This window comes from Chanos chanos, chromosome 5, assembly GCF_902362185.1.
Source record: "Chanos chanos chromosome 5, fChaCha1.1, whole genome shotgun sequence".
NCBI lineage: Eukaryota > Metazoa > Chordata > Actinopteri > Gonorynchiformes > Chanidae > Chanos > Chanos chanos.
Window position 1 is genome coordinate 29,456,833 of NC_044499.1, and position 16,482 is coordinate 29,473,314.

A 16,482-nucleotide genomic window follows, 5' to 3' on the forward strand; every position below is an offset into this window, starting at 1 on the left:
TCCTGAGAAGTTTCACAAAGGTTAGTTTCCTCTAAAAAAAAAAAAAAGTAACCTTTGACAGCTAGTGCACAGTGGCTGGTTAAAGTGCTCCACAGAAAGCTTACTGTTGATATCCTCTTGAGCAAGGCACTTAACTTCAACATTCATTTGGAGAAGACATCTGAGATCTAATGCCTCTGCTCTAGCTGGTCTGGACATGAGCGCCCAACTAAATCAGGAATTCTTAACCAGATCTCCATCCATGGAGCGATTACAAGAAGTCAACAAAGGTTTTCCCCCTCTGATTTTCTTCTCATCATCAAATTACTTGGTAAAAAAAATCAGTTGGTATTTGTGTGCATTCTTCTGGAGAAGGAGCTCCATGACTTTCATTAGATCAGAGAAAATGTAAAAACATTAAGTTCTGGAAACTAAAAATTAAAAATCACTGGAGGCATTTCCTCCTCTCGTTAACCCCTCTGAGGTTCTTCATCCACAGAGAGGGCTGACAGGAAACCCTTTTTTCAGTATTTTAGGGAAAAAAATGCTTTTTCCCCCCAGAGACCAGCATCACTGTCGCATGTACAGGCGAATGAGTCCGGCCTTGTGTAGCTGTTGCCACAGCAGCATCTCCATACGCAGATCATGGTTAGCGTAGAAGCGTACAGGGTGCTGGGATTTGTCATAGTAGTGGTCTGAGTATTTATTGTAGTCTGGGGTCATGAAGCCATAGGCGCTGACCTGAAAAGACAGAAAGAGAGAGAAAAGACAAAGAGAGAGAGAGAGAGAGAGAGAGAGAGAGAGAGAGAGAGAGAGAAGACAAAGCTGTTCAGATCAACTTTGAGGAGATTTTAATGGTAAAAGATTAAATGCTTTCATGTTTTTATGATACCCAAATGGTTGTTACACATAATTGAAACAGGCATGTTTTTGTGAGGAGACATTTACACATCCTAATGCAGAAATTGTCTTCTGATATAAAATGTAATTCTGATATAAAATGTAATTATATGATTACACTGCCTTATCTCAAAGACAGCCATAAGTGGTTGAGTCCACTACTGACACTGCACGTACACTGAGCTGTGATGTATTTGTAACAGGCTTGGTGTTTTAGGTCGGGGGTTTTTTTCCACCCACTGACAATGCTTACACAAAACAATGATACGACTGTGCAGGTACAACTGGACTGGTCAGTCATTAACCAGACCAACTATTGGGAAAAAAAAGCCTTGTGAACATCATGTGAATTCTAGGGACTTTACAGAGTTTGGATGATGCACCACAAAATGACACAAGATAGCAGTTACAGCAAATTCTGAAGCCACTTTATGATTTTTTTTTTATCTTTACCTGGTCACATGTGTGGAGAGCAGCCAACAGCATGGTGGCTCCAGTTGAAGGTCGGTAGATGTTCCGATATGAAGTGTTCAGGATGGATGAATGCAGGAACCTCCATGAAAAACAAAATTAATGCAACACTGAGGATTACACTCTCTCCCACTGCCCAAGTTATGTTTCTTTATGTATGTCCATCACCAAGTTCAGGGCTATAGCAATGCACCTCTTTTTCTCACCTACTTCTGCTCAATTTTTTGTTTACTTGATGTTAATCAACCACAATTAATACTAAACTCTTTCAGTTTCTTTCAGTTTAGTGAGCACAGTTTCTTGATAAATACTGTTTTAATCAAAAGGAACTACACAAATAATTTTTTGGTTGAATTTACCTGGTCTATCTATATTACATGAAAGTTCTTATAATTTTACCTGTTTCTGAGGTAGCGGATAAAGTCTGGGTGATACATTTTAAACTTCTCTACCGTCACTTTTTCTCCAAAATATGTTGGTGGGCTGAAAAGGTGATATGCACAAGGATGTTTTCAGAAAAAGTCATGACAGACAAATATAACTACATTAAACATAGAAGACACAGCCTTGTTTCTCATGAAGTCTGATGTTTCTGAATGGAACCAAAGAAACTTTCTACATTCTACTAAATTATACATCTGTAAAATAAATGAACACAAATCTAGTATGTTTTCCACATTAACTTAAACATTTCTGATGTGTATGCTTTGGAAACCATATACATAATCAATGTATAACTAAATTAAAAAAGTGTATTATGGTTGGTGTTGACTAAGGGAAAAAAAAGGTCTAGTTTGTTTACTTTTTACTGCGTTCTGGTCCTCTGTCCACTGGAGTGTGTGTTGACGCTGCTCTCATGAGAATGTAGTCTCGGTCATGGTCTGGCAAGAATACGTATCTGGTCTCCTTTAGCACGGGAATCCAGACAGACAGGGAATTTAGTTATGTAGCCTGTCATTCAGGACCTTTAACATGTGCTAAATGCAGTCTTAACTGCATCTTCCTCATGCATAAAATAGTCACAGGCTATAAGACCTCTCTTTCTGCATCTGGTTTGTTGAACTAACAACCATAACAGAACTTTAGCCAGTCTTTCCAGTCTATGTTATGGCACAGAAATGTGAGAATGTTAATATTTTAAGTGCTCGGTCATGGCCTCTGAGGGGATAAGGTGTAGTCAATTGTATTGAAGGCAGGCTCATAACCAGGATGCATGTGAACTTTGAGACCCCGGTGTCAGTGAATGGACTGGTGGCAAGCACTACTTATGGGAGAAATGTTTCTCTCTGTAAGTGATACTGCATCCCTGCAAAATTCACTCAAATGAAAATGAAATTAACATTAAACTCCACAGTGAACGGCACCAGTCAGGCAAAGCCTTATGTAAATTTAGTTTAGTTTTGCAGCTTTATCTTGGACATAAAGGAAGAATGGTGATCCTGAAGATGATGAAACTTATTTGACATGTTCAGTCCTTTGTCATATTTGACATGTCCGGTTCTTTGTCAAGATTCTTTTTTTGGCATGTTTTGCAATTTGATATCCAATGTCTTCTACAATCCCTTCTAAAAATTTTTAAGACATCCAAAATGCTCCCACACACCCATGGGAATGAAGCTGTGGGTATGAAGCTGTGATGTCATACCCTCTGCCATTTTCAGGGTAGAAACAGTATGTCCACAGTATGTCTCTCTACTGCGACTAAAGTTCATGTGTCTTGTTGGATTATCTAGACAAGCCCGCCAAATACAACAAAGACATGATTCCATCTCTCAAGGAGTTTTTACATGGCAGTACTGGCCACAAAACTGAATGAAACCTCTAGTCAGATATTGTAGCCTCAAAAATTCTTACAGTTTGGAAACTGTTACTTTTTAAAGCAATGTTAATAGTGTCACTGATTTATTAATTAATCTCAAAATCCCTAAAATCACTAATTGATCTCAGCATCCCTAATGGTGAGTCACCCGGACCATCATCCCTGTGCTGAGCTCATTGAAATACACAGATCTTGACAGAGGTGGTGGAGTGGACCTGAGTATAAATGGGTATCCTTACCTCAGACTGTGGAGGGCCGTTATACCCTGCACCAGCATAGCTATTCATGGAGTTTCGTAAGGTGTTGGTGGAGAATGTGTAAAAGGAGGTGCGGGAACCTACATCCTCCTCAAAGCCTATAATCACGGCACCATTGGTCCTGTGGGAGAACAGACGCTTTGTTAAGATTTAACTTTAGTATTTAGAACTGAAAGCACTTCAGGGAATGGAAATGAAATTCAATTTGCAAACAGGCAAATATTTAGAGAAATATAATGTTGTTCTGATGCTATTTGCTGTTTACTTAATGGTCCATTAATAAAAAAAAAAATCATAGTAAGACATATTGTGGCGTGGTAAATATCAGTCAACGAAAAATGCTGCCAACTGGACAGATTTGTTCTCGCTGTTGACATTTAAACATGCACCAAAATATTTGCCTTCATATTAAATAATCACTAAGCAAACTTGTGACTGGTTGAGCAGCCTAACGCTTTTCATACATGCGGGGAAAAAAAACTAATAAAAAACCTAGCTAACTAATGTGTGTTTTATTCACCTGAAGACATAGTCATGCTGATCAATTTCCAGGCCTTTCCTGGAATTGTGCAGAATCCCTCCATTTCCCACCACAGCACAGCGGATACACTTGGATCTGTTGGCACGGTGTTCCCAGTCATCAAACATAAACCGATTTGCAGGGGTGTTCATGATTGATAGAGAATCTGAGAGAGCTACACACACACACACACACACACACACACACACACACCAAACACAAAGAGAGAGAGAGAGAGAGAGAGAGGGAGAGAGGGAGAGGGAGAGAGAGAGAGAGAGAGAGAGAGAGAGAGAGAGAGAGAGAGAGAGAGAGAGAACGAGAACAGACAATGGTTAGTTGTTCTAGGCAGAAGTTTGCTCTGGGTGTTCTTATTTAAGAGCTTTATCAAATATGTAACTAGGTCTAAGTCAAATAACAACACTGTTTACATCCAGTAACTTTTATTATTAAGCATGTGTCTCAACTGAACTGACGCCAACACATCATGGCCCAGTTTACTTTACACTGTACTGATGATGACAAATCACAGAGAACTTTACTCTTGTAGTCCAGGTTTCCCCAGCCGTGTGCTCCAGAATAGCGATGCAAGCGCTTGTATTCCTCAGGAGTGGCGTGTTTCGCCCACTGCAGGACTGGGATGTGCCCCAAAAACTTCTCTGCAAATTGTGTATGCACCACTTTCTTCCTTATGCTGTCTGGACAGTTCTGCAGGGAAGAAAATAAGCAAATAATCATTTAACAAAATGTTTATAATAGTGTGAGAAATTTAAAAACTATAAATTTAAAAACTTATATAGTTAGACACCGTGTGTTTAGCAGGGTTAACATGTACAGTCAGAATTGCACAAAATCTGTCTTTGATCCTGACGCATCCAAAATTAATTTTCAGTCAGATGCTGGGGCATACAACGCGTATTTGTATGTGCTTCCTCTGTAATCAGCCATGTTTATCCCATTTGTTACTTTACATTTCATTCGTGGCACAGTTCAGTGGTTAGGACCAATTCAACACTACATGTCAATATCACAGTCCAGCTCTCTAACTACTGTTCTCTACAGACTTCACTACAATGCATTGCAAAGCAAATATTTCATATAATTTGACAAATAAGACAGAAGTAGGATGATGAGAGAAGTGTTATGTGTTGTCTTCAAATGACGGTTGAAGTAGGCTCTGGGCTGAGAAGAGACTAAGATATTCTGAGGAGCAGTAAAGACATCTACTGTTAAACGACTCAGCTGAACACAGCATCTTCACGCTCTGGATGCTTTTGTTTTCCTTAAGAACGGACAGCCTGAACCTGGAGATACATCTGTCCAACAATAACAAGGAACTCAATGCTTTGGATAGAGGCAGAGAAGAAGAAGAAGAAGAAGAAGAAGAAATACTTTATTTGTCACACACACACTCAGCAGTGAGCAGTGAAATGGAGCCTCTGCATTTAACCCATCTTAACACCAGTGAGCACACACACACTATGAGCTAGGAGCAGTGGGCAACTGTTGCACCTGGCACCTGGGGACCAACTCCAGGTCTTTTTGCCAGTGCATTGGTCAAGGTCGCTGAAAGGAGTACTAATCCTAGCATGCATGTCTTTGTGGCTGGAGAAAACCAGAGCACCTGGAGGAAGCCCACGCAAACACAGGGAGAACATGCAAAGTCCACATAGAAAGGACCTGGGATTCAAACAGCCGGGACCTTCTTGCTGTCAGGCGACAGTGCTAATGAGTGAGCCACCGTGAAGCCCGGACTTTCAGCAGCATGTAGCTGCATTTCAATTCAGACTGAGATAAAGTGAAGATGAAGTTAGCAGCCAGAATGTTACGTATCAACGAAATGTAGTGTCTAGTGAACAATTTTGACGTGTAGAAATCACAAACCAGTTTGGGTTATCGGAGGAATTGTAAGAAGAACGTACTGTTTGTGGAGGGGTATCATCCGTCGCATATCTATCGCCAATAAAGTCCGGCTCAGTAGGTTTGACGGGCTGGTTGGGTCTAGCTTGAGTCTTTGGAGTTGGTGAGATTTTTCTTTGTGGTGCTGTGGTGACTTTGGAGGTTGTTCTTGGCATAACTGTAGGCACATTTTCTGTTGCATCGGACGGCTGGAACGTTTCGTACCTTCTCAGAAAACCTTCGGTATTCTTTGACCTGTGGAACAATGAAACAATACTGAAATTGTTGTACTACAGTTATCTTATTCAACAAATTTGACTTTGTCTTCTTCTATACATAATGAGCTGTCAGCCAGATCATAAATGGGCTGGCAGCCTGTGGCCTACAGGTTAGAGAAGTGGGCTTGTTTCCAAAAGGTTGTTGGTTCGATTCCCTGTACTGGCAGGAAACATCCACAGCTGAAGTACCCTTGAGCAAGGCACTTAATTCCAAAACCACTCCATGGTCCAAGACAGCAGCACATGTAATGTGCAGTGGCTACTTAACATGATCCTGTGTATATGGTTGGATGATCAGGCTTAATAAATGAGGAATGTAAAAAGTTTTGTTGATGTTGCTAGGCTTATCAGAAATCCTTTTATCCTGACTTCTCCCTCTAGTTGGAATCACAACTGTAACTGTAACTAATAAACATCCCTGGAAACTAGTGTCAACTCCCTGACTCCAGCATGGAATCGATCAATTAACCCGTGATGGATAATCAAAATAATCGTCCCCCTGTCTGTTGTGGCGAATGAAGCTGGTATCACGGGCATACATAAGTTATGACTGAGCACAGACATCGACGTCGCATCGACGTTTCAATTTGCTCACTCTCACTTTAATTTTTAGCGCTCGCTCCAGTTTTCATCTGCTCACTCTCGCCCTGTGTGTATAGACCTACGCTGCATCTTAAGAAATGCTGCTGGATGCCAGATGAAGTGCAACCTCACCAGGATTTATTAGTAAAATACATTAGTCTGTATTCACTAATGTATAATATATTAGCAAAATACGTCGGTTCGTAGCTGGAAGACTTTGCTGTTGCTGGTTTGCAGGTCTGCTGGCTGTTAGCTAGTTACCGAGCTTGCCAGGTTTAGAAAAATCGTGCAGCTTTAGCCACTTTAATGAAGCATTAAACTTGAAAACAAAGTGTCCGAGGTGTCACATTCACTGTGTGTAAGCATGAACATGTACTATTTGAAATATTGAAAAGTCACATTTTCGGCTGACTCCATGGAGAAGCTGCTGCTATCAGTATGATCATTCTTATGGGTAAATATCATATTCATTGTAGTAAGTGGAGAAATACAAAACCCTCCGTTGTTTGGTTTATAAATGATTCAAAATTATTTTTCTAATCACTGAAAAATGTAGTAAAATAGCAGGAAAGATCAGTGGGGATTGTATCTCGTTTCTTGTTGTTTTGTTATGTCCCTTATTTTTTAAGTCTTTGGTCCTTTTTTTTTGTTCTTATATATGCCTAGTGATGTAGAAATTACTGTTTTATACACACACACACACACACACACACACACACACACATATATATATATATCCCTTTCTTTATTTAGGTTGATAACGTTTGTATTGTATTATATGTATATAGTCTCTACAAGAACTTGTATGTTTTTATCAGTCACATAACATTTAAAAAAAAAAAAAACAGGTCTTTTCTCTCTCTGCCTGATCTGTAGAAGGTCATCCATGCTTTTATATCATCTAGGTTAGATTACTGCAATTCTTTGTACTCAGGGTTGAGCCAAAACACTATCTCACATCTTCTGTTGAAACAAAACGAAGCTGCTAGATTTCAAACAAACACTAGAAGACAAGATCATATCAGCCCTGTTTTGTTTTAGCCCTCCTTCATTGGTTACCAGTAAGTTTAAGCACTGATTTTAATATTCTCACTTTTAAAGCACTTCATGGTCTGGCTCACAGTTACATTGCTGAATTACTGCTCCCCTATGAGCTAGTGCACAGCCTCAGTTCCTCGGGCAGGGCTCTGCTGGCTGTTCCTTAGTCTTGAGCTAGGATTTAAGGTGACTGGGCTTTTGCGGTCAGGGCTGCAATATGTTAATTGGAAATGGGTGTTGCTATGATGGCGGAGGCTAAAGGCTACATGTAGTATGGAAACATGTACATGGTTAAAAGATGACCTTACTGTGTACATCAACACAAATTGTTGTTTATATGTTACATGAACTTAGACGGGGCCATAGCGGTAGAAAAAACTCTCTCAACGGCTCTGGTCGGGGCAACCGGACTGCTGCAGACCCCCATTGAAGCATTTGAACTTTTGAGCTAGGTGACTTGCTTGCTGTTTTCGCGACCACGCCCCAGAGCTAAATTTCGTAGGGGGAAATTCGCGAAGTGATTCGCTGCTCGGTGTTTTTTTTTTTAGGCTTTGGAGCGCTTTTGTGACCTCCATCATTGGCGCCCGTGGTTAGACAATGCCCGTTTCTAATGAACATATATTTACATATATTTACATGTACGCCGACTCGAAAACTAAAAGCCAAAGTGGGAAACTATAACGCAATGCTCGTTTGCCTTTGCCTTCTCATATTGTCAGATACAGCGCCTTGATGTTGAAAATTAAATCGCAAACCGGGACTTTGCCACAGGTTTATCAACTTTGTCTTTTCGTTTGCATTTTGTCTGATCTGTGCCGCAAAATCTGTTGAAAGGAAAAGTCTAACTAATTAAATGAAATGACAAAAAGATATTTTATTTTTACGTTTCTCAGAAAAGACTCGTGTTTGTTGTGAAAATGAGTTATCAATTTCATTTTGGTAAGATATGTGCGCACAGGTATTGAAAAAGAAACGTCAAAACGAGATTTGAACTTTCATTTTACCGTTTTCATTTTCATTTTGGCAGGGATTGCCAATTCATGTGGTGGCCAATTCATAGGTGAAAATGATTGCTCGTCCTCCCCGAACCATTCTCTGAGCCGATGAATCTTGGCAGTCATCCTGGAATATGCCCGTTCCATCAGGGAGGAATAATCCATTGATGGGATAAACTGGTCATTCAGTACATTCAGGTACTCAGCTGACATTATTTTATTGCCAGATTGCTGAGCTTCGATCTGAAAGACTGAAGCAACCCCAGATCATACCACTGCCTTCAGAGGGAGAAGGGTCTGACCGCAACGTCGCAGAGCCGCAGTTTCAGGCCAATGGCCGATCGTCTAGCCCTAAACCTAACCATAACCATTAAGTGTCAGCGCATGCGCTGAAAGACGCAGGCCTGAAACTACTGGTGTGAAACTGTTGTTAGGCGTAAAACTGCTGTTAGGCGTAAAACTGCGGCTCTGCAGACAAATAATTGTCCACAGACGCTAAATCCAAACGGCGACTTTTTTTTGGCCAGCTAGTGTAGAACTATCGCTAACTGCTCCTGATTCATTCCTATTAAAGACCACAAGTGAAACTCCTTTTTACCAGTACAGATTATAATCTTGTGCTCGATTTCTCGAGAGCTTTACTACTGCCACTGTAATGCTTTTTCTTTGGCATGTTAAACAAAAGGAAAATAGAAATGGATTTAGATATTAATGCATTTTCATTCATATTTTCATGTATTTTAACTTTTAACTTTCATGTATTTTCATGGTTTTTTTTTTAAATATTCGAGATAAACTTTTTATTCTAATACTTAAATTAACAGATTAAAAGGCGAAGCCAAGAGAATTATATATTCCCAGATCATATGTGAAAGAGAAGGATCCCAATACAATATTTACGACAGAACGAGTAGAACTAGAAGATTTTCTGGCAGTAGTATATTTGTGGGAGTCCAGCTACAATTAGGAGTTAATAATTATGGCACGATCTAAGACAATTAAACAGATCATCACTTTAAAGCTCTTGTTGTCAAAAGGGTATTTTTGAATAACTAAATGGAATCAATTATTTTTAAAAAAATGAACCTGAGACCAGAATTTATGGTACCATTTTCTGGAAGACTCCACAGAAACCCTACTCGGTTACTCTTAGTTTCTTCATAGCCCTCCGGTGTGTCACGTCTTGTTATCACCTGTAAAACTTCCACCAACTTTAAGAAATAATTAACTGCCTAAGCATAAAACAACTGAAACAAAGTACATTCCACAGCCGACAGAAGACTTCGTCCTTTACACACAAACGTTGTGGTCATCTTTATTTATTTATTTGCATCCCGTTACGTCATAGTCTGTTATTATAGTGAAACTAATTACTTCGCCTATTCATACTACGATGAGTCCTCAGTCACTTTAAACTGAACTCACATATTTTGCACGTCAATAGAAATACGTTTACTAGACTACTGTCTGTTCTTCTTTTTACTCTAAACTGGGACATATTAGCACTACCTGCCCCAAAACTGCGACGCTGTCCTTTTAAAATCCGTCTACATGTCATTCAGGGTACACCAGGGGTGCGGCTAGATTTGTTGCTTGATCAAGCCCTCTATACTCAAATCCCCAAGAACTAATAATACGCATCTTATTATAAAATAACTCATATAAACTTTAAATCATTCCATAACTTCTCAAAGAACAACTTTGAAAACAGAGATTCAAGCGGAACTTAACATTTTGTACCAATTTAAACATTTCACAATTTTTAAAAGTAGTTTCTGACAATGCCAAATAAACGCTTACGTACAATAAACAAACGATCTTTTGTATCATACGATTCTTTTGTGGCAGGCGCCTGACGTGCTAAGTTCACACGAGGATGCAGCTGAAAAGACCTACTGATTTGATCAGACAGTCCGTTAATAACCATTACAATCTCAAGACCACACTTTTTTTCTTAATAGCCTAAATCCCCACGACCTCGGAGAAACACTGTACGACTGAGCAGTCAGCCTATATGCATTAACCCATTAACGTGTAAATAAAAATTAATTTCATAAGTGCAATCATTAGCAAAACTCAGCCAGTTCCAAAAAGTGAAATTTACAGTGTCTTACTAGTAAGAAACTTCTTTTTCACCGATCTATTAATCCATATGAATAATCAAGTGACTTTGTTAAAAAATAAACCCCGCAGCGCGTTTAAATACAATATTCTAAACTGAAATGTAGTATTTTGCAAAACTGTTTCTTGCCGGTTGACCGGTATACATACCCGTAGCTGGTGGACGTTTGGTTGAAGTGGATAAACTCCATCATATGCCATGGTACCTCGATTTGCCGGGTCACCACCAAAACGTAGACACTCAGAACACCCGTGACAGTCAAAAACAAAAATAAGAGCTTCCTTTGCAGCACCAAGGTCGCCATTGTGGGCTTCCCCTTGACCCTGAATGTTCAAGTCTGATAGTAGACCTCCTTTTACCTCGCAAGGGCATGGAAGTCCAGATTGCCGGTTTGGTTATTGTAGGGCTGGAGGACTGGTTGGCAGAAATGGGATACCAACGTGCGTGGCAAGGGTTGTACGCTATTAATTAATCTTCTATGGTGCACGACATCTCACACCGGGTGGGTGGCATTGGCAAGGGTACGAAGAACGGTCTCCTGGAGAGAAGAGCAAAACAAAAAAAGGAAAAGGAAACTTCACAAGGCTACGTCTGCAAAGAGCTGCACAGTAATCCTCATTTAATTAAAGACCTGAAAGCCGAGAACTGGAGCTCAGCCCGACTGCGCTGGTTCTTTATTAAATGGGTGGAAGTTTTTTGGTTCCTAGCGCGGTGGAGAGCAGATGCGGCCTTATGTGCGAGTCGTGTATGGAGAGAGAGAGTAGTTTCATGACAACTGCCTGACTGACAGCCAAGCATGTTCAATTAGACCGCTGCGCTCTTCAACAGCAAACCTGACAACAGGAAATACCCTGACATCACAGACAGGAAACAGAGATTCAGTTTCCAACTCATGTCTCTAAGTTAACTGACAGAAAACAACAAAGGGCTATAATGCAGACACTACATAAAACAATTTTAACTTAACGTACGATCGTTCAGCGGCTTCCATATTGTTGTTTTTCTCACCAGAGAAACCATACAATGCTTACATGTAACACGTCTGTTAATCCTTTGAGATAATTTACAGACTGAATATAACGGATGATTTAACTATTTTATAGAGCTGCGCACATTCAGTGATTGCATCAGTGACTGGGGTGGTGTTTCTCTAAGAATAGGTGTATTGCGCATCGTAATTGTACTGGGCTCTCCAACACACCTATACTCGTGTAGTTTAAGTATTATAGCAACACAGTAAACACCAAGATTAACACTCGCAGTCACTCTGTGCCCCGTCTTAAGCATATATCGTGGTCACATTTGCTGAGCTGTTTTTCGCCTAACGTGTAAATTAACAATTACCTCATTCACTTAATTATCTCATGAACTACAGCTGAAAGTTTGGGGATTAAGGCTGGTAATCAAAGGAGGTTCACGAAGGATCCATGAAAAAGTTATTCCGAAGTTGTGCGTCACTTTGAAAGGACAATGAGCCCTGGTAAGAATGCGACAAGCATTTTTCTAACCAGCTCGCGGACGTCTATGTAGTTTTAACACTACGGAATTAAATTTAGGATTACCTCTTTCACCATATGCGTTTAAACATAAAGAGCGTAATGACATTCGTTTTACAACATAGACAATTCAACTACAAATCCACGTCTTCTTACATTTTCTCAGGAAGCTTCTGATCGTCCCCATAAGCCCATTTGATTAAACCTTAAAGATTTTCCTCTCAAACGCAAACTACGACAAAGATTTGAGCCACTAGCCAGAGCTAAGTAGCCTTTAAGAAAGTAAACTCTACTCTTTACTAACTTTTACATCGACAATACACACTTGCTAAACAGTCTACAAACAAAAGTAACTGACTAGTTCTTCCATCCTTGCTGTACAACAGTTGCCATCTCAAACGTGGGAAGGCAATGACTTGAAAGCGAGAGGAAGGGACATTGGAAACGAAGTTTTGTTTTACCTCCTTTTAAAAATACTCCTGTCAGCCAGTGAGGGTGGTGGAGACATTCGGCGTTGTATCTTTTCGGTGTTACTACCCTAATCTCTTCACCGACGCTTCTAACTTCTACCTTAAAGCGGAATGGGCGGCTCCATTGTGACACCAAGGCACAGCTGCCGCCGGCTGGTCAACGCCCCCTGCCCCCATTCTCTCTCTCTAGAAGCAGTAAAAAAAAAAAAAACCTAAGCAAACAAAACACACACTTACGTGCGCCCGCAAAAGATACAACGCACAGGGAAGATTTGTCGAGTACTTCAATTTGATATGTACTGATAAGTCAGAGGACTTACTGGCACCATACACACACACACACGGTAAACAATGGGAGACACATCTATACAAACACACACGACTCAGTCATGCCGTAACATGTTGAACCAGGACACAGTGTTTACAGGAGTGTTCATCTGCTCCATTTTGAGTCCAGCTGAACAGAACTTTTCTCATTCTCCACACCCACACACATGCTCTTTCTCCCCCCTTTCTTTCAGCTGTCAGCAAGAACCGGCAGATCTGGGAACCAGCGGGCAGTCAAGGGAGTAGATGGACAGCATGTTCTTGATGGAAGGGCCAGGCTTTCTGTGTTAAAAGAATAGCCACGGAAAGGAAAGCTGCATTTCTTTCAATAGCCAAAAGATCTCCCATTAAGAGCTGGGGGGTGGCTGAAGTGGGTCAGCCATAGATTTTCCTTCAGATGCATGCAGTGTTCATATGTTTGGTCTTTTAAGTGCAATGTCAAAAGAGAAGTAGAGCAGGGTCTGAAGCCATTTTCTCAAAGAAATAAACCGAAGACAATTCACACACACAAACACAGACACACATGCTCACAGACACTCTGAAAGCATGGTGTCTGGACGATGAATAGTTACAGATAGTTGTCCTGAGAGAGATTTCCTTGGGGGGGTGGCCACAGTACAACTGTGTAACTGTTCAGTTCACAGACAGAGGGAGAAAAAAAAACAGTAGCAAGGAAGATCTATCTAAAAAAATTTATTTTCTTACAGACATTGAGCCAACTTTTACAAATTTCTTCACAGTTTTAAACCATCACATTTACTGACAATAACAACGACAACCAAAAAAAAAACCAGAGAAGAGCTAAAAGATGACATAACAGATACCAAAATCATATGGAAAATAAACAATACTATGAAATTGAAACAAAAGGCTGCATTGAGTATAAAGTCGAAATTGTCATTAAAAAATGAATGTGTCCCAACAAAAATCTGACTGATACTCACCCACATGAAGGCACACACAAAAGAGGGTCTCATTAGCAAGTGTGGTACTGGCATACGCCAGCAATGCCAACCATGCTGCCACCCCCCTGGACACAGAGGCCAGTGACCTTGGCCAACTGATGCCCAGATTTGGCTGCCAAGCTCCACGCCAAGCTTTTCTTAACATTCTTTTTAACCATGTTCCCGGCGTACGACTCAAAGGTAAACCCCTAGTGTGGCTGAAGTCAAGTGCTCATCTCTAACTACCATACAAAAGGACACACTGCATTCAGGCAAGACATCATCAAGTGCACATGTACTGCCACAATTAGTGCCAACAAACGGATAAACTTTATCCCATATATCTCTCTTGACTTTCGTGAACCAAAACTAGCCTGTAATCAGGCAGAGGACACTGCAGTCAAAGAGACATTTCCTTTAATATACTGTTGGGGACAGCACTGCTAAACCCCTTTAGTGAAAAAACAAAAACATACGTGAAGGTTACATACAGGCTGTCCCAACGGAAAGTGGACGAAGCGGTTTTCTAAGTCTCATGCATCAGGACACCCTGATATACAATTAAAACCCATTTTAGAATAGTGCACAGAAACAGCACTGACTGTACAGCTCGTTGTGTATCAACAACTGGGAACTCAAACACATAGCATAGGCTTGCCAGTACTGCATGTAGGAGATTTCATTTTCTGTCAAGGCTGGGCACTTGACAGAGAACATATAAGCTACACTGTGGAAATAAATAAATGGTACTGATGCTATAAAAGCATTAGATATCCACCAACTCTCTTCTTGACCCCACTCAATAGAAACATCTGGGTCAATTTCCTTCTCCGTGAAAACAAGTTTGATGGCTGGGATTTCTTTCCTTTGTTGCTCAATCTTTCAGTCACCTCTCATTACAGAAAGGTGACTTCTCACACACTAAAAAGAACTCAGTGCACATCGAAACACAACACCAGTTGTCCTGTTCCTTATCTAAAATGACAAAGGAAAGAAAACAGCTCTCAGGAAAAAAAGGTCACTGTTAAGAAGTGTCTTGCTACCATTAATGCTAAACAAAAAGGCTGAATTCAGGGAATATTCATTTTTATCTGGCTGAAAATTGAAAAACAATGCCAACAGTAAGGGTGAGAAAGACAGAAAAAAAAAGAAGAAAGTCAGTCAGTAATGGACTTGTCCCTCCCCTTCCCCTCTACTACTGCACGTGGTCTCTCTCCGTCCTGGGGGAGCTGGGGGTGGGGTTTGGTATCCATTGCAGAAAGCTGTGAGGCTTGTAGTCCGGCCTTCACATGAAACCAGGCCCAAACCAGCCTGCGTCAGCCCCTCAAACCCTCTTCCTGCGCTAGGCACCAGGTCCCCTCTAATCCCTTAAACACTTTCTCTGTGCCCACCCTCATCCTTTCCCCCTCTCTCTTTCTCTTTCATTCTCTCTTACATTCACAAATTCATACTTTCCCCTCTCTCTTTCCATTTCATTCTCTCTTACATTCACAAATTCATACTTTCCCCTCTCTCTTTCCCTTTCATTCTCTCTTACATTCACAAACTCATCCTTTCCCCCTCTCTTTTTGCACTGCAGCCATGGTGGCTGTCTATTGCTCTCCAAAACCTCAAAAGAGTTCTGTAGAGCCTATTCTTCCTTTACCTGTCCCTTGCTTTCTGCGTAACATCCTGAGAGGAAAACATTTTATTTATCTCTTCCTTCTAAAGGCTAGCCTAGAGCCACTTTCAACAAACTTGGTTTAGTCTTCAGGTGGAACCGCCTGGTTTTTGTTAGACACATAACAAACTTAAAAAGCAATGCTACACTGCAGGGGTGAAGGTGAGTGGGTGTGTGTGTGGGGGGGGGGGGGGGGGGGGGGGGGGGGGGGGGGGGGGGGGGGGGGGGGGGGGGGGGGGGTTGTTAAGACCTAAAAGACAGCTGTAGCTGATACAGAAAGGGGGAGGGAGTGTGGAGATAAAGTAAGAGTAACGACAAGACTTCAGAATAAACCCCTCCACCACACCCACTCACACAACTCACCATCCCCCCACATTCCCTACACTTCACACCAGCCACAAATCCAGGCTGGGAGGGGGACACATCTGGAAATGAGAACATCCAAAACTTCTTCCTTTTTATGGGCATGTTTGTGTTTAGCCAGAGGGGTTTTCCCCATTCAGTTATGTTACCACAGACCTGTGCAGAACCATTAGCTAAGAAACTGTCTTTCTTTCTTTCTTTCTTTCTTTCTTTCTTTCTTGTCTCTTGTGTGTTTCAGTCACAACACACTAAGAACTCTGAAACCCAAACACATCTGCAAACAGAGGAATTAACCATCTCATGGTTTCCAGCACATTCCAACAGGATTTAAAAAAGAAGAAAAAACAAAAAGCGTCTGCTGGAGA

General features: G+C 40.9%; 1 protein-coding gene across 1 annotated transcript; it reads right to left on the reverse strand.

Moving 5' to 3' along the window:
- Positions 1-353: 353 nt before the first annotated feature.
- On the reverse strand, positions 354-11,161 carry st6galnac (ST6 (alpha-N-acetyl-neuraminyl-2,3-beta-galactosyl-1,3)-N-acetylgalactosaminide alpha-2,6-sialyltransferase). The gene is made up of 9 exons (XM_030774848.1): positions 11,007-11,161; positions 5,866-6,097; positions 4,486-4,651; positions 3,947-4,121; positions 3,409-3,547; positions 2,153-2,256; positions 1,750-1,833; positions 1,333-1,432; positions 354-720 (listed from the first exon to the last, which is right to left on the reverse strand). Exons 1-9 carry the CDS (start codon positions 11,159-11,161, stop codon positions 550-552), a joined length of 1,326 nt encoding a protein of 441 aa, XP_030630708.1. The 3' UTR covers positions 354-549.
- Between the last annotated feature and the right edge of the window lie 5,321 nt (positions 11,162-16,482).

Coding starts and splice junctions, on each gene's coding strand:
- st6galnac (XM_030774848.1), bottom strand. CDS start 11,161: ATGGCGACCTTGGTGCTGCAAAGGAAGCTCTTATTTTTGTTTTTGACT. Junction 4,122..4,485: donor GGGAAACCTGGACTACAAGA/GTAAAGTTCTCT, acceptor GTGTGTGTGTAG/CTCTCTCAGATTCTCTATCA. Junction 1,834..2,152: donor GGACCAGAACGCAGTAAAAA/GTAAACAAACTA, acceptor TCACCTTTTCAG/CCCACCAACATATTTTGGAG.